Genomic DNA, 19,626 nt, shown 5'->3' with positions numbered 1-19,626 from the left:
TAAATGCATTCAATGGTCGCGAACTGACGTAATATTGTTTAAAATAGCTTCATTTACAAACAGTATGAGCATTTAGGCAAGTTTTTAAATACAATTAATACAATGGAACTCCGGTTTTAAAATGCTTATGGATATAGTTACGTTCCATATTAGGTGGAGGAAGTTAATTACAGGGGACCCTGGGACGTATGTCGATCTTTACCTTAAAGCGCTCGTGATGACATGCCTTATGCTTTATTGATGAGGTGAGATCGCAATTACTGTTTACGGTCATCGGATCTGAGTACAACCGTGTCAAGGTCATCGCACACTCGTTCATAGGTACATGAGGTACTCCGTGTGCTATGAATACCCACGATGTGTGCTCTGCCTGACGACCGAGTTTCCGGGTACACAACACGATCTGTTTACCGTCTTTATCTCATCAATTCTCGCACATGTTGACGCCTCCTTTAATCGGCTCGAGTAAGCAATCAATAGTATTTGCCTACATGAATTAGTCATAGGATGATGAGTTCCTGGTCGAGGTTTTCGTAAATACAAATAAGCAAAATATATGGAGATTACGTATATTATTAGGACGTGGTTTCTTATGCATATAGTGACATGTCGCGACATAGCCGCCGGCGTTGTCACCGAGACGTGTACACTTACAGAACAACTCGTCCGGCGACATACATGCTCTTGCGCAAAGACAACACAACGGTTGACCAACATTACAATGAGCTTAACTTATGGGATCGTTCTAAAAACAATCGCCTGTAAGTTACAGTAGCGGGTGACATAATTCCGAGTCAGTTTGTCACAATATCGGTGAAACGAGCTTGTAAACTCGCCACGTTCGTTACGTGACACACTGACCGACGGCTCCAAGGATAACTGACATAAAGACATTGTTTACCGCACAGTCTCAGGTTATTGAACGACTGACGTTGCATCGGAAAAGGTGAAATTGCTCAAGACAAACACGCAACGCGGTCCAGTGCCCCGGTCACTCACTGCCACAGACTTGAATTGCAAGCTTTACAATTTGGGAGACAAGATCTTATGTAATGATGTAGTTTTACTCCGATATGAACGTAAAACCGCACACTTATCTTAACTCATATCTCGTCAACATCTCCGTAATTATGTCATGTCTTCATTTATGTCAGACAAACTCAATCAAAGTTGAGTAAGTCACTTAAAAGAAGCCGTTAAAAAAAGAAGCAATTTCCGGCCCTATTTCGACATTATTTAAAATTCAAAGTTATTTTGGACGATTAAAACTGAATAATCTAGTGTTATAAATATTTTGAAAGCTATTAAAGTTGCGACATAATTAACGTTGAGATTTAAAAATATAATTAAGACGCATCAATCGTATCTGAAGGTCTATCACACATGTTAGCTAATTAACCTATTGTATTTGTCTAAAGCCATTTGCCGTGAGCCATATGCTTAAATAAATAATGTAGAGTCCAGTTTTCGAGCGTGGAACATTCGCGTAATGATTTAAGCGTGACTAAATGATGAGACTTGATGTGTTGTGCGCATTATGTCTTTGAAGTCTAAATAATGGAAGCTTTGTCCCCAGTAACCCGAGATTCTGGCAAGATTAAGTACGAATTGTATTGACAGTTTTGAGTCTCAAATACCAAATGAATCACTTAGATCATTTATAAACATGGAAAAATCGATTACAAGATAACTGACTCAGTCTAAATTCAACCGATTAAGTACTAACTAGAGAAGTCCATAAGAAGTTGGTATCCAAGGAACTTCGGGAAGCATGTGTCAATTCTCGCAAATGTCGCCGGTGCACGGTGAGGTGGCCGACGATATTAATTATGTAATAAATTCTTTGCAATGCAAACCGGTGGACAGTGTCTCAACCTCCCCACATATTTTTGCCATGACGTCTTCGTATGACTGCAAAATATTCTTCTGGTCAAATAAGTAAATAATTAACCGCCCACCTGTTCGTACACCCATAGTAGACAAACGAACAAGATGTTCCTTTAATAACTATACTGTTTCGGAAGGTACGCTTACAGGGGTACATATAAAGCACTAAACACATGATCCTTATAGACTTTATTCAATTGTCATATATTTTATCACCTGCCGGACGATTAAGAATGCCCCGCTAACCTTTTTGAAGAATTTTACCAATAAGATCCGTGGATATTATTTCGGATCCCTGTCCCGGCATTTTGGATGTAGTACATATACACCTACAACAAAAAAACGTCGCCTCTATTATCTCTGCATACTTATTTTGTTTCATGTACATTCAGACACCTAGTATTATATTCCCGGTTGCGTGTTAAAACTTTACACACCTATATTTTTAGGGATGTCACTGACTACGATCAACAATAATATTGAAAAACTTTATTTTCTTTACACGATAAGTTTACACAGGAAAGATTAGTGAATTCACAACTATAAATTAGGTACTATACAAATATGTGAGGATTCGCATCTGAGATAGGCATTAGCCTGTGTTACAGATTTCGAAGCAATTCACACCATACGACCGGACCTTTACTTTACTAACACCTGGTTTCTGAGGTACATTTAGGGGTAGTTTTTCTATTCAATAGTGTTTTAACTACATACTAATAAAAAACCTCAATTGAATAGATAAACAACCGCTAAATGTACTAAGAAACCGGGCACTAATCCTTTAAAAAAATAAGGTGTATTAACCTTATTTTACTAAATTATCCTCCATTCATTCTTCTTCATAAAACAAACGATTATAAAGTTATGTGTAGTTTTCGTCACAATCAAACGAATTACCTCCTGTAATTAACAGTGAATAGTGAGAAAAGACTATTGTTCGTTTCGATGGGTTCTTTTAGTGTTTACGAAACTTCATCAAGGGAACAAGTTTGTTGCAAGATAAGCGTTCTTCTTGTTTGTTCTAATATTGCTTCATGTGATGGTGTTAGGTTAACCCGGCCTTAGAATAACCATTAGAATTTTATTGTGCAAATAATTTGGAAACGAAGGAATGTGTATATAATGGCTTCGAGCAAGCAGCTAATTTAGCTGTCTTAATTCTTGACACGAGTTCTTACAAGTATTTTTTTCTTCTTTCCTTTTTAAATCAGTTTTCATATGTTACATCATGCCGTATCAGTCGTGTAAATCGTAAATAGTATATTTCTCTTAATTTTTCACCATGAGAACAAGTGATTTTCGAACAAATAAATATGCTTATTTGAAGAAAAAACTCGAACAAAAATCCTAAGTCTGATCTATCTGCCTTGTCCCGTGTCTTAAAACGTAATTCAGTTACAACTTCAGGAACTTTTGGACTTAAAAAGATAACCAAATAATGTGTATGCTTTGTTGACATCATCACATAATATATTGTTATGAAGCTATGCGCAATCGTGAGCAATAAATTATTTAACATATGAAACAAACATAAACCACATACTTAAGTATAATTATATCATTTAATTGCAATATATGTAAATCTTAGTTATGCTAAGCAAGCTAGGTAATAGAAATTATAATAAGTATAAAAGTGTTTTTGTTTATGAGTAACTAAGTATTAATAATGAAGTAATAAATTAAGTGAAAATGATGAAGTAGTTATCCGAAAAAGTAATATTTTTGATTATTTTCTCTACATTTTACTTTTTAACTTTCGAAAAATACTTATTATTCTTGTGTCCTAGAATAATTACTCAATATTTATATACGTGTTTTTGTGGATCAACAGTACCTACTGCGTACTCAAACAGAGGTCTGTTTCTATGTTACATGTTCTGTAAAAATTCTACACGTTACCTGACGTTGTCAAAATATTTTTTTAATGTATTTTATACTAAAGGGTGTGTTTTTTGTGTTCAGATGCAGGCGTGGTTACTGGTGGCATGCGCGGCTGCGCTTGCGACTCTCACAATGGCCCAAAAGCCGGGCCGCTTCCTCTCACTACCCAACCCGCAGAAGTGCGCTAACAGTAAGTACAATATACCTATCTATAAAAGCTGTAGGAAATATGGTCTTAAGAAACGAAATGCCGAAAGAAAAATAGCTTTATATAAAAAATCACATTTAGATACTCGACTAGATATCCAACAATCATAATGACCAAAATCGGTATATCGGTACATTGGTGTGTCGGAAAAAAAAAAAGAATTTGGTTTGTTCTCATCCAACTACAGGATCTTCTGAATCCCTAAACACGATATCAGGAACTGTGTTAAAATATCAGAAGTGAGGTTCTGAAACTCGAGGTAATTTGTACTACCTATAACCTCATTTCTAAGTCAAAAACATGAAAACACTAGACAATTTACAAAATGTTTTTCATTATTTGTAGGCGTGTTTTAACGGTAATAAAATATATTAGCTGTCACAAAAACAACTTTTAAAGGTCATTAACCAAGCTTAATCTTCATATTTTTGGAAAAAATATTCAGATTAAAAAATCAGAAGATCGATGATCCTATAAATGATATTAAGATTTATATTACGTTATTAACATTTGTAATTAACATGTTATTTTAAAGATCAATGATTTATAAACAGTTTTTTTGTTGCAAAATATAAATATACAAATTAATTAAGATTTTAATTAGATCGAACTTGTGACCGCAACTTTATCGTTTGGAAAGATCTTTCTTCGACCGTTTTCCAAATCTGTGGTAACTTACATGGGACTAAAAATGTTAATGACGAACCGTGTGTGTATTTTATGCGCCTCTGCCCAAACCTTCGGTTATAACAGGTGTGATAATATGTATGTATGTATGTATGTATGTATGTATGTATGTATGTATGTATGTATGTATGTATGTATGTATGTATGTATGTATGTATGTATGTATGTATGTATGTATGTATGTATGTATGTATGTATGTATGTATGTATGTATGTATGTATGTATGTATGTATGTATTACTATGTATACTGTATAATGATTCATCTAAAATGGATGAGAAACAACATCATTAGTGTCAATGTTATTTCAAGGCAGTATAAAAGTGTAAAGAGGTTTTAATTTTATGTATCGAATTCAGCATCACAGCCGTAACGAATCGCACTTGACATTTGATTTATTGCGAAAAAAGCGTGTATTTATAATAAACTATTATTGTAATCGTAATATAAATAAAATTGTCATAACTATTTCTATATTATGTACATAGGTAGTTTATTTATTTATTTATCCGCCACCAGGAATCAGTACATATTATTAGGATAAATTCGTAAAAATTTAAACTTATTGTTGCCTCAAATTTATATTACGCAGTTTTCACATGAAATAATTTTTAGAATTGCTTTTCCAATACCCAACCACAATGACCAAAATTCTTTACAAATATAGACTTGTAGTACATAGACATTTGTCATGTTTTTTTTTCATATTCCGGGCCAATAGTGGTAGTGTCAGAATGCAGCCAGGTTTTTCTAATCATAGATAATGATGAGAAACATACATCTATGAAATAAGAACACTTTGCTTTGTAACTTAAACGTCTATTGTTTCACGGAATTTCCCAAACACTTGACTTTCCATCGAGATTTTTCACGGCAAAATTCTGATCTAACAAAAAATATTGTGTGTACTTACAAAGATAGTTAAATGACTTGGTATCAGTGTATTTCAAAGCTTTTCCATCCACTTTTTGTTTTTTTTTATTCCACTATATATGTTACTGTAAAAGCCCGAACTGTGGCAAATCCTAAGATTTTCCGGTAAAACCTAAGATTTACCAACTCACAATGGTAAAAGTCCGAACAAGCCGGAGTTTAAAAACTATGTTACGGTATATAAAAAAATCCTCCTTCATAACTAAGTTTCTAACTATTTCACGGTATAATTATATACTGTGACATAGTTATAAAGAAGGAGTTTTGGGCACAGCGACATGGGTAGGTTAGGTTAGAAGGCTAAGGTGGGAGCGAGCGAAGCGAAGCTCCCACCTTAGCCTTCGTGGTTATTTTTTTTTAACCACCCAGTAGGAGGAGCCCCGCGAAGCGGGGCTCCGGCGACATCTCGACATCATCAAGTGAATATAGGTAAAAGTTCGAAATAAAAGAATTGTTCGGACTTTTACCATTGCGAGTTGGTAAATCTTAGGTTATACCGGAAAATCTTAGGATTTACCACCGTTCGGGCTTTTACAGTAACATATACACTAAGTTGGTACCCTTCTACGTACTTGTTGGATATAAAAATATTAACACAGTTAATTTCGTTCCTGACATATCAAGATCAAGAAATAAATCAGTAATATTATTATGTTAACGACGGAATAAATCTTAAGAATAATATCTGATTGACCTCATAAATATTGGCATGTCGGATGAGCAGGAATTATGAGGGGCGCCTTGAACTTATTCCGTGAGACGCATCAAAACTCGCTTTTAAATATATTAATTTATAAGTTATTCGTAATATTATGATTATATTACGTGATCTAGGAAGATAGGTGATTAAATTTTGACATTGAAAAATGTTTTTTGCTGAGGCGTAGCTGCATAAATAATGTCCTCCTAGCGTATATTCGTCCACGGAGGCCAGTTTCATTGAAACTAGCCAACGAGCTTTATAAAATAATACCCGTTAAATCTGCTAGGGTTGATTTAAAATGTAGAAATAATCATTTGTTAGTAATTTTCAATATTTTTTATTTTATTACACAAATTACTCTATTCCCAACCATCATATATTTTTCAGACTTTTTACTAGTATGCGATGACAATTACCTAAGTGGAAGTATGGTTGAATAAAAAAATATTATGTAGAATCAATTTCTAGAGATCCGGTATTGGCAACTTATATTTTTATCACAAATCTATACTAATATAATAAAGCTGAAGAGTTTGTTTGTTTGTTTGATTGTTTGTTTGTTTGTTTGTTTGTTTGTTTGAACGCGCTAATCTCAGGAACTACTGGTCCGATTTGAAAAATTCTTTCAGTGTTAGATAGCCCATTTATCGAGGAAGGCTATAGGCTATATAACATCACGCTACGGTCATTAGGAGCGGAGTAGCAACGAAAAATGTTACAAAAACGGGGAAAATTTTGACCCATTCTCTTAGGTGACGCAAGCGAAGTTGCGCGGGTCAGCTAGTAATGAATATTTATGACTTGACACTCGTCAATTATATTTATTGAATCAGATAGACATCTTACATCATTAAATTAGTCTCATAATATTATAGCACAAATGTCCGTAAAAGTTATATGAAATTTCCAGAAGTATTAGTAATCTTGTTGTAAAATACGTAACAATGTTTAGGAATTGATATGAATTATTACGTAGAAAAGTAAAAGCCTTCGCGGGTCATTGACCTGCCAAGGTCGCGGACGCGCTGGAGGACGCGACCGTCTCCCCCTCCCCCCGCCGGCTGCCCCCCTCCTCCCCCTACAACGTCCGGCCTTACTCAAGTACGGTCGGGTAATTGGGAAAAGCACTTTTCCGTTTCCTCGCAAAGAGGCTTTTTCTTCTAAACGTATATAATGATTGCGAAGTTATTTTAGAACTCTGTGGACTGTGTTTGTTTTCAACAAAGATTGTTTTAGTGTTACCGCTGTTAAAGAAAACAGTCTTCAAGCTATGTCCCTGTAGTACGTAGGTATTCGTAACAAAAATGTAACCCGGAATAAATGATTTTATTTTTACACAGTTCAACAACTTGAAATATTATATCTACTATGAAATTATGTTACGTGTACTTCAGTATGTGCGTTAGTAAAAAACGTAATTCTATACATTATAACAAAAGCTTTGTTTTGCACTAAATTCCTAGTTATGTGTCCCAATATTTTACCTGTTATTGTATAATAACTAGGTATTACGGCTAATGCGAAATAATTAAAATTACGAGCAATTGTTCGTTAAATAGTATTACGTTTTTAAAGACGTCCAAGTAGCTATGTCATAGTTACACATATTTATGCAACAATAAAATTAAAAACGCTACAAAAAAGATTTAAAAAAATAACAATATCAAAATGCTGACCCTAAAACGCGTCTAAAAATAGAAGTTCACATAGTTTTATTTTTAGTATAAAATTTATTGATAAAGAAGTCACATTGCCACAGTGAACTGAAAGTTTATTAAAATGTGTTTTATCTTGTCAATTGAGATCATTTTATTTAAAGAGACCTTAAAAATTGCAATAAAATGAAATATTCACGAGATACTTGTCATAAAATCTTTATTTGATTAAAGTTATCGAAGTCGATTACAAAGCGCACGCCCTTTACTCAATAAAAATCACATAAACGGTACATTGTTATATAAATTAAATACATAACAGATTTGTAACTTTGTCTTTAAACTCGTTCACAAGTTTGCGTGGAAAGTGTACCACTTATCAATTTCGATGTTAATGAATTCTTACGTACAGTCCGCTCCAAAAATCGCTGAACATATTCAATCTTTCGCAGCATTAAATTCTCAGGAGATCTTAAAGGAGCTAGTGGCTTAAATAACATCAGCCGTGGATCGGACTCTGAGGTTAAGCTACGCTTGCCGAGGTTGGACTGTAGGTGGGTGGCCATCTTATCTGGGGGCACGGGGGTGCCCCCGCAAGTCTACTATTTGACATTAATAGATTCGGTTACGGTACTTTTAAAAATGTTTTAATAAATAAATTTTGAAAATACGAAGTTGTTAAGCGACTTTTGAAGCTGACTGTACCCCGTATTTAAGTTATTATTTAACTTTTTATATAACATATCAGATATTATGTTTGTATGTCGTAATTATGACACTATAAGTGTAACATCTAGGGCAATAGGCCCTCATATCTATTACAATAAACCTATAAACATATAATTATTCTCACCGGCTTTACGCTTTCGTACTCCTTGGAACCATAAAGATGCTTAAGTTTTTTTAAAACACTATGTATGCAAATCTATGATACTATTAGCTTTTACTTTTTAATAAGACACCGGAAGTATGCGAGTTCACCACAGACAATCGTAGAGGGAAAATAGGAAATAGGAAGTGATGTCTGATAAATGTTGGTAATAAACCTCAAAAGTTTATTGATAATAATATTTGAGTCTTCTATGTGTTAAGTGAGAATTCGTGTATAGATGGATAAAGATACAGTGTTTTAAGGTATTATGCCAATTTGGTTTTGCTTTTTCAAAGATATGATTACTTATATTTTCAAATGAACATATATACTCATACACACATTATATCACGCCTTACCGGCCAGGACACCTAACTTCGAACTACTTTAGAGAAATATTCTTCTATAAATAAGATAAGACCTTAAGCACTTTCCCCAAGCCGGGAATCAAATCCAAGACTTCACGACCAAAGTCTACTACACTACTGCACATCAGAGACAATTTTTTTAATACATATTACAGACAATTAATAAATGATTAAAGACAAATACTTCGCAACTAAATTCCAATAGTCAATCGGCCTGTTAAGTGACCTAGATCAATCAAGTTATCATATTGTACAAACACCTAACTTGTAGTTATACAAATTAATTTATACAGCTAAAGAGTTTGGATACTTGTTCAGTTTATTTTGTGCCGGTGAATTTCGCACATATTTTATGCAACTGTCTTTGTCAGGGCCGGTTTAACTGGTAATTATTGATAGGTGTAGTTAAGTAACCAATGGCCGGGATATTCCATAGATGGGTGGATAGTATTGGTGTCTTGGAAAGCAATGTTCAATCGAGTAGTTCGTTGTCATTTTAATTGAGTACATTTATATTAAAGATTGATCACTATGGGCAAAATTAAATAAATTCGACAACAATATGAAATTTGTCATTTAAAACATTGAGCTAATTCTAATACAACTTAACAATTTAGAGTAATGAATTTAAAAAAAAAGTTTTTAGCGCCGTTGTTGAATTCTTCCCATTCAAATGCCTCCTCATTGATGGTATCACAAAAATAACCTACTTACATACATCGTTGTTGCCTCTATGTATAACTATATCCTAATCTCTCTGTTTAAACGCACTTTTATCTATGCAGATGTCACATAATGCATCTATTGTCATTTCGGTCTCCCAGTGATAATAATTCAGTGTTTTTACAAAGCCGTGAAAGTCTATAGTCTATAGCCACTTGAACTGTCTGCAAGCACTAAAACACTTTTCACTTTTCGCTGGAATATCATAATGATACTAGAAAGTAACATAATAATACACTGCGTTAACATTTGTTTTATTTGCATAAGCACTGACATTAATATCGAATTACAACCATTCATTTGTTTATAAGATTATTCTCTCTCTATAAAGTCGAACTTACATTAAATAAAGCAAATTATAGTGCATAGAAATACGTAACAATGAACACCTCATTGAGTTTTGTGTGTGTAAAATACCACAACTTTAGCGTACTATAATAAGCATAATGGGTAGTGTAAGTTAGTAATATTTTATATTAAAACAAATTCATAAACCCGTAGGTGTTATTGCATTCATAAATTTGTAAATATATGATTTAAGCATTCAATATTTTCTGGCTTAAATATTGTCGATGCTTCCATGATGTTGAATAAATTGACCACTTAGATTTGAATTAAGAATCGTCTGCCCATAAACGAATTATTCTATTTTTAAACAATCATATGACTACGACCAGCCAGACATAAATTATTCGATTATGTAATATTTGATTTTGTTTTTTAATTTAATTATGGCTCATAAAATGTGGCTTTTGGGTCTAGAAGTTGTTTGTGGAACGTGGTTTATAAAAAAGGTATTTTTTTAACCTCAGATACCTATTAAAAATCCTATTGATACACTAATATTATACATATGGACGCTATGCATGTATGGTATAATATTATAAGTCAAGTACGCACATTTGAGTCATAAAAATAATTTACCCAGCAACAATCTATAAACATTGTACATCCAACGATGAGTTGATGCATTTGTAAACAAATATTACAAACTAACGTATTTATCTTCCACTTTAGCAATAACGCCTTGACAACGCAAGACATGTTTAGTACATAGCTTCTGTACTTGCCGGCCATCGTTAACGTGGAATTAATTATTGTATTCTGTATGTGTTCGGTTTGAGCTCACGGTCGACCAGCATCTTATTACCTATGTGCATCTGCCTTTATTTCCTTTTCTATTTTTAAATTTAATAAGCGCTTTTATTTTTTTAGTTGTTATTTTGACAGCTTCAGAGATAATTTAAATCTGTAAAAAACGTCAACGGAATGTAGGTACGCGCATAACTTTTGGATAACTAAACAGAATTGGATATTACGGATCAATGGAATCAACGGCATAAAATTATAATAAACTGAGGCGAAGACGGGCAAGTACGCTAATTTTAAATAAATTTCATTTATTTACTAAATTAAGTTAACTTCAGTAGTAGGATCAAATAAAATTATAACACACAAAATAAAAAGATACTAGTAGTTCTGTTCAGACATATTATCAATGGGACTTTCTTAAAAGTAAGTATTATGTAATTTAACTAACTTTCTCCAAAAATGCTCTTCAATACTCTGCCCAAGTGCTATTGAAAAAGCGTCACATTTTTCAAAGCTATCCGTGTAGAGTTTTGGTAGAGAAAACGGTAAAGTAAACAGTAAGTACGTAATCATGAGATAACAATTAATCAACATTTCCATATTTCATATTATATAATATGAATGGTTTATTTGTAATACGATAATAACATAAACAGGTAACTGGTCGATAATAATAAATGATGTAAGTGAGACTTTCCATTGCGAAACATCTGAAATATCGACGTCTGTAATTCATCAATAACGGTGTTTAAACGTTATGGACAATTAGCGGACGCCATTTCGCTGATTATTTCGACGAGGAGAGATGAGAGATGTAGTACATCACTGTACATCACACGCGGGTGAAAACGTATCGAGCGAAGCGACGGGGAGCAGGGGGATGCCCTTTACACGATAATGACTCGTAAACATTAACGTAAATGGTTTAATTTGGCTTGGACAGAACCAGCGGGCTACTCGCTCCCTTTTTAGTACCACGATGGTGCAGTATTACAGCAATGCAGCTGCCAGTGGCAAGCGACGACTCATCTCGTATCTAACCGCCGTGTCGCATAATTCCATCAGAACATAAAATTGTATTTACGTAGACTACCAATTCAACGGCTCAAAGAAATGTCCATCCGCATTGCTGATTTTGATCCAACTTTTCCGCTGTTATCGCTAAAATATTTATAAACCTGTTTTGTTTTTAAATTTTTACATAGCCATAGATACCTAATATGGTGATTCCGGGTCGCGACGACGGTGCTCAATTATGCCTTGTTAAGTAATTTTTTCGCGTTTTTATTGTGCGAAAATATGTTAATAGATATATTTAGATCTACTAAATATAAATATGGCGTCATAAGTATTGAAGGTATTTGCATGACTTCGTGAGTTCATGGGTTGAAATTACGGCAGGTCATGGGCGCGGGTCACGGCTATTAGCGGATAAAACGACTTGTTATTTAAGTAAACATTCATATTTTACTAAACACAATTACTCGTTAATAATACTTTCAAATAGTCATATCCCTGGCATATAACGGTTAATGTGAGTGATGAAATCTTACTTATAAATACTGAGAAACTTGCAATATGTAGATGAGGTTAGCAAGATCTAATGATTTATTAAACCAGAAATACATAAATTCCAACAAGATGCAAGATTATGACGAAATAGGCAGACTTTTGTATTTTAAGAATTTAGACTTGAAACCTCCGTATATGCAGATTATGAAAACGTCCTCCTCAAAACGTAACTAACAAAGATAATCTTACATACATACATAAAATCACGCCTTCTTACCATAGGGTTAGCCAGAAACACCACTTGGTAGTTGGTACCTTATGGTATCTTTACAAACTTCATTTGCTTCATTCACATCCATACATCTTGTCATTATAAAAATATCCCAAAATCTCGCGATAATAAAATAAAAACAAAACAGTTTTGAACCATTAACTTACATTTTCTCATAACATAAACTAGATTACCGTTGTTATCGGAGCGAAGTATTGCGAAAGCTTCCTCATCTCTCGCCCTCTCGGATGTTCATGTTCAAGCACTAAATATAAACAATTCTAAGTTTTGCAACACAGCCTTCATTAGACTAATGTTCCTTTCAACTGTACCGTTACAATAATATATTATTTACTTTTGAGGCTCTTAAAGCCAATTGCAATATTTCAATCGTTGATCAAGGATAGGTGACTGTGAACGCTGATTTGATCTGAGCGTGTCGTGCCTATTCTATTTCAGAAATAGACTATGTTACTTACAAATACTTACTTTGAACTTAAGTAGTAACTTAACTTTTTTTGAATTTCATATAATTTTGAAAAGGTTTATTGCAACTTTAGTAACTGTCTACGATTCAGTAGTTTTTAAACTACCTAGCAATCAATAATGTTTAAATTGTCGTATCAAGGGGAAGACATTGGAATTTGGGCTTATTTTTATCTTATTTAGTCTCTGTGCCCAATACTATGGGAAAAGGCGTATTTTTAAGTATGTACATCCATTCATACATACTTGAAATTACGCTCTCTTCCTATAGGGGTAGGTGAGACCAGATAAGTTTAAGTTTACGTTTTTCAAGTAAGTATGTATGTATTATTACGCATCTCCATGTACAACGCCATTTAATCTTTAGTATTGCGAAATCTCTTTTCAAATAGTTATTCATTCATGTTAACATTTATGATTTCCGATTGATGTGCTACCGCAAATATTACACATCTGATTGCCAACCATTTATAGCGGCAAGTTAAAATTCCAGTAAATAACTTATATTTCTTAATGCTAACTGCTCAGCTGTTGCAATGGGAACCTTTTTGATTACTTTATGGTGATCATTGCAAGCAGTATCTATCTAAGTACATTTATTAAAGCTTTAGTAGGTTCACTTTTACGTAGTTTTATCAGTGCCAAGTTCTCAAGCCGCGTTTTGTATTCTATCTATACTAATATTATAAAGCTGAAGAGTTTGTTTGTTTGTTTGTTTGTTTGTTTGTTTGTTTGTTTGTTTGTTTGAACGCGCTAATCTCAGGAACTACTGGTCCGATTTGAAAAATTCTTTCAGTGTTAGATAGTCCATTTATCGAGGAAGGTTATAGGCTATATATCATCACGCTACTACCAATAGGAGAGTACGGGTACCAGAGTACGGGTGAAAAATGTTACAAAAACGGGGAAAACTTTGACCCATTCTCTCTTATGTGACGCAAGCGAAGTTGCGCGGGTCAGCTAGTATGCAATAGTTAGTCTTCATTGAACTAAATTGTCGACAACAAAACTTAGACTAGTTTAATTATTTGGAAGAGAATGCAATGATTATTCAGACATGACGCAAAGCTAGAGGGTGCTCTTAATTAAATATTTTCCCTCATATATTATATTCATGCGCAGATAGGATCCAATAGTAACAGGGCGCTGGTGAATCCCATGGCCTACTTGAAATTAGCACTAGCAACTATAAATTATTACAACTCATTCCGTTCAATGGGCTCCAGAATGAATGATCACCAGTATTGTTTGCGGTTACGTTTTTACGATGCGTGTAACCTCTGTGCCGAATTTTCAGCAAACAATCGCACATTCGTCAGTCTGTCACTGCAAGGTCTAAACAATAATTATAAACGTCGTGCGAACTTTAACACATTCACATTGTAATCGCAGCTCATTACTGATATTGCAATTGACTAATTATCATCTAAACGGGACGTGTCCGCGAACACAAAGCGAAGAACCTTCACGAATTTTTGAATTTACGCCACTCAATGAAGCTTATGATAGATTATTTGGACGATGATTCGGCATTTTTCTCACAAGTGATTGAATGACTCGCGTTGTATTAAATGTGATCACATTAATGGGTTATCTAACTGCATAATAATACAAGTACAACGACAATAGGCGCTGACCAGTTGTTTAAATATAAAAATCGCATCCGGTAGCGATCCTTGGCCCAGTTGGCGCAGCGCGTGACCGACGCATCTGTTTGCGCCGCGGCGGCGCCCGCACCAAGCGTTGCAACATCGTCTGCCAAAATCATTCCGCACATACTTAAAACTGTCTTAGAACAAACAGCTTACTTCGTACATATTTGATTTAATGATGAAACGTAATAAAACCATGTTAGAGTACTACAAGTATGTTGGCGGTATGTGGGTCGCGGATGCTTTTGAGCGTACTTGCATTCTGCGAGCCCTTTGTATGCAGACGTTACGTCTCATGTGACTATAGTCGGTACATGTAAGGACAGCGCTTATTATGTATTTAGGTAAACGAACTTTTGAACTGGGTATAAGGATAAATTGTTATTGTTCTAAGGCTTGTACTGGCATGATAGCCTTTGCGAGAACACGACTAACAAAATGGTATTGTCAATATTTATTTGCAATCATATTTTTAGAATACAGGTTGCATAATAAATCACACAAAAGCTCTCAATAGCAGTTCTAGAATAAAAGAACAAGGACGACGTGTCTTCTCATCGATCTACATATTATGCAAACTGGTCTCAATTTGAATAAGTGTCATTCTTTTTGTTATTTGACTTTATAAAACTTGAAATATGTTGTTTGTGTTTTTACAAACGGAAAGGTCGAATCGTGGTCCGTTAAAGTTATGTAATGCCGTGGTCCATTGCGACAGAGACTCATGATAATTTAACACAATTGTTTCGAAGGAATCTTCAATGTCATGACCATGGCAGAACAATTTGATGTGTAGGTACACGACCTGTCTCACTGAGGGTCGTTTGTCACCTATTAACGCCTCGCTAAACAAAAACAGTGTAGAGTTTATTATTTATTCATTCAATGCGACTGTTGCGTACGGCCTTGTGCCATCCGACATTGTATTGCAACTGATAATGCATTAAGCTTCATTTATCAACAGTTTTTTTTGGAACTTCGACAAATTGGCTGTTTGGAGCGATAGAATTGGGTTTGAATCTCACGTTCAGGAGTACTAAAATAATGTTGAACGTTATTTCCCTGAAACGAATATACGCCACCCACATTGAGAGCACGTGAATCCGCCCCCGTGTATTTTGCAGAGCTCAGTGATAATTGTTTTCTGGAAATCAAGCTGAATGCTTAAGTAGGTTCTAGTTAAAATGAGGATACATAAATACCCTCTAAACATCAGATTCTCGTCGAACTAGTTTTAAGCAATAGTTTACTAGAGGATATGGAAAATCCTTCCCGTGTAAATCTCAATCTCTCGGGAATTCCGGGATATAAAGTAGCCTATGTATTATTTTGGGTCTTCAGCTACCTACATACCAAAATTCATCGTAATCGGTTCAGTAGTATTTGTGTGAAAGAATAACAAACATCCACACATACTCACAAACTTTCGCTATTATAATATTAGTAGGATTCAAAATACATATTCTAATTCTTTTTTAATTCTTTACAGGGCCAAAAGAGTTCTTGTACAGAGGTCGCAATTACTTCTTCAGTGGGCACGTGCCCGCCCTCCGTGACAAGAAGTTCGACTGGCTGGACGGACGCAACCTGTGCCGCGAGTACTGTATGGACCTCGTTTCCATGGAGACGCAAGAGGAAAACAACCTGATCTTCAAGCTTATCCAGTCTAGTGAGTTTTTTTGTCAACAAAAAAATGTTGCCATAGTTAACACTATTTACGACACAGTAGCCATGTATATATTGATGATGTCCAACCTGATTATTTGACGTTGCAAAAAAACGTGCCAGAAGAGTTCCATACCATTATCATTCTATTAAAATGTCTGTGTTATCGGAGACTAACTTAAATATTTATTTTACTAATAAGATACAGCCTGGTTACAGACAGACAGGCGGACTAAGAATAGGATATCGATTTTACCCTTTGAGTAGAGATTACTAGAGAACCATAAAAATTTACGTAGCATCTAAGTCCCATGATATCTTGATCTTAGTTTAGATATCTTATTGTTTCTTTAATATCAATAACAATACTCAATACAAAGTATCCTTTATTTCCAAAAACTTTCGTACTAATTATTTGAAATAGTCATATAACTGTTATTTTCTTGTTTGCAGACGATGTGCCATACATCTGGACCTCAGGTCGTCTGTGTGACTTCAAGGGATGCGAAGGTCGCAAGGACCTCGAGCCTAAGAACATCTTCGGATGGTTCTGGTCTGCTAACCGTGAAAAGGTTTCGCCTACCAACCAGGTCAGTAGTTAAAATAATGGTGAAACAATCTAAACTATACTCGTATACAAACATAACATCATGCCTGAAGGTGTTGGACAGAGATGTATGAAATATACCGGGTACGTCGCCACATTCTGGGCTACTATTGATAAATATTCCAATATCAATTAGAAAATACTAATCGCATTTTGTCCGACCCGGGAATCGAACCCGAGACCTTGTCATTTTTAGTCACACATACCACAGAGGCGATAAATCTGAATTTTGGTCAAAAATTATTTTAATACTAAAAACTGCGCCCAATTGCAATAAAGTTCTGTATTACATATTGGTAAAAAATCGCGCTCAAATTACATGAGACTTGACTAATGTAGAAGATTCACTCTTACTTTTGTCCCAACTTACATAACTCAGTGGTCTATTTTCACGAAAAATAATAGTGAGAAAACCAGCACCTTTATCTTTAGGCTTAAGAAATGTAGTCATAAGAAATCGTAAAGTTTCTTTGTCTTACCTGGAACGAATGCGTTACATATGGTTGCCGTTGAAATAGGGAAATTCGACCGTCACGTACTTATTTACTGAATCAGAACTTTCAAAGACGCACCTGTGCGAACAATGTGCTGTGTGAAAGTGAAGTTATTGCGTATTTTCTTACAATACCTACTGAAATACATGTAATACAGATGGCGCAGTGGTTTAGGTCGCCATGCCGCTACCATTGCATCTGGAGAGGTTCGATTCCCACACGTAACAATTTTTGTGCAATCCACAAATAATAGTTTCTGGTCTGGTTTTATTTTGTATCTGTTGTTCTAAAACTCTCCGCGACACAAGAGCAATTCTTAGTTCGGGATTCAAGTTTAATTGATTAGGAGCGACAAGTCTATGTGAAATTGTTTCACGCTCTTTTCATCACAGTCATTTAAGATCTAAAGCGTGATTTTCCATCATCAGAACTGAAGAGAACAGAACTAAAAAAAACGAACTGTAAAAATAGTACTTCCTATGGCGCCCACTAGAGGCGCTGATCTGTTTTTGGTACAACATTTCTCGATAGTCACCGGTGTCTATTACACAATTAATTTCAACGTAACTTTCTTTCAGATTCCCAACGGCTGGGGCTACAACCCATGGTCGCAGACTGGTCACAAGAAGCAGCGTCAGCCCGACAACGCCGAGTTTGACATCAACGGCACCACCGAGTCTTGTCTCAGTGTGCTCAACAACGTATACAACGACGGTATTGCGTGGCACGACGTCGCTTGCTATCATGAGAAGCCAGTAGTGTGCGAGGACTCTGACGAACTCCTCAACTACGTCGCCAGCACCAACCCTGGCATCCGTCTGTGATCTGCCTCACAATAATTTATTCCATACAAAACATTCCATTTCCAAAATAACATCTTTTTTTTTGTTATTCCGTTTTACGGCTTAACATATTTCATTCTGGTTCAATGCTGCCAGTATTCTCAATCTACAAATGTAAGGTTTACTTAGATATAGCCAGGTTAACAACCTTCACATCTTCATACAGCACATGGTATTTATTTAAGCACCGGCACATTTAAAACTTGCCATAACTCTGATTCGTCGGGATCTCTTCACACTGCCCATACTCCGTCGTACAAACTATGTACAGTATAATAATTTAAGATTTAAGTAAGTTTATATACCTAAGGGAATTTCTATTTGTATATAAAAATAAAAAATAAGAAAAAGTTTGCTTGTTGTTTTATTTATTTTACCGAACTCAAGATAAATACGAATGTGGTAGAACGGGTTGATGGCGCAAATCAAATATATCATTAATAGTAAAATAACTTGTTATCAAATTCTGGTTTTCAAGTTGATAGAACGTTATTTTATAAGCAATAGGTGTGATTTAGCGGAACCGGCGCCATAATATTATGATTGATTTTTTTATCAATTTTCCAATTTATACATGTGTCGTTGAACGTTAAACTCTAACTAACTTACAGCTCTACCATTAAATAGAAAATCTAAGCACAATTATTGCATTATGCTATGGGTTCATTTTCCATACAACCAATGTTAACTTGGAAAAACTACAATTAATCGTGCTGCACGTCATTCTATAGATTCGATTCCTGTAACCTTAGATAATTTATCATGAAAAAGACTTACACATGTTAAAGTCATTATAAAAAAAATATCATTGTCTGCTGGCTGAGCTCTTTATGCCCTCTATGCTAACTGTCCCAAAGGCAAATAATACCCACCCTACTCTATCAAAGGTTTTATACTTATGTAGAGTGTATGTAGAGTGTGCTAGAATTAATGCTATCCAGATATCATTAGCTCTAGTACAAACATTCCGCTAAAACTTTCTTCAAAATCACTTAAAGTTAACTTTAACTTATTCTTACATCTTGTTGCGATTGTGCGAATGCTTTACGAATTACGGCTCTACTTCAGTGTAGTGTTGTTTACGCC

The 19,626-nt window shown here is 34.8% G+C and overlaps 1 protein-coding gene across 1 annotated transcript in view; it reads left to right on the top strand.

The window, feature by feature from the left end:
• slf (C-type lectin domain-containing protein slf) overlaps positions 1-18,893 on the top strand; it is a 29,256-nt gene extending 10,363 nt beyond the window's left edge. Inside the window, exons 2-5 of the mRNA XM_076135950.1 lie at positions 3,853-3,961; positions 16,422-16,601; positions 17,051-17,187; positions 18,277-18,893. Coding sequence (XP_075992065.1) covers positions 3,853-3,961; positions 16,422-16,601; positions 17,051-17,187; positions 18,277-18,522 — 672 coding nt within the window. The 3' untranslated portion in view covers positions 18,523-18,893. The remainder of the gene's footprint in view (positions 1-3,852; positions 3,962-16,421; positions 16,602-17,050; positions 17,188-18,276) is intronic.
• Positions 18,894-19,626: the final 733 nt, after the last annotated feature.

Source organism: Anticarsia gemmatalis, chromosome 3 (genome assembly GCF_050436995.1).
Source record: "Anticarsia gemmatalis isolate Benzon Research Colony breed Stoneville strain chromosome 3, ilAntGemm2 primary, whole genome shotgun sequence".
In the NCBI taxonomy this organism is placed as follows: Eukaryota; Metazoa; Arthropoda; class Insecta; order Lepidoptera; family Erebidae; genus Anticarsia; species Anticarsia gemmatalis.
The sequence above is the reverse complement of the archived record's forward strand: the minus strand, read 5'-3'. Positions and strand labels throughout refer to the sequence as shown.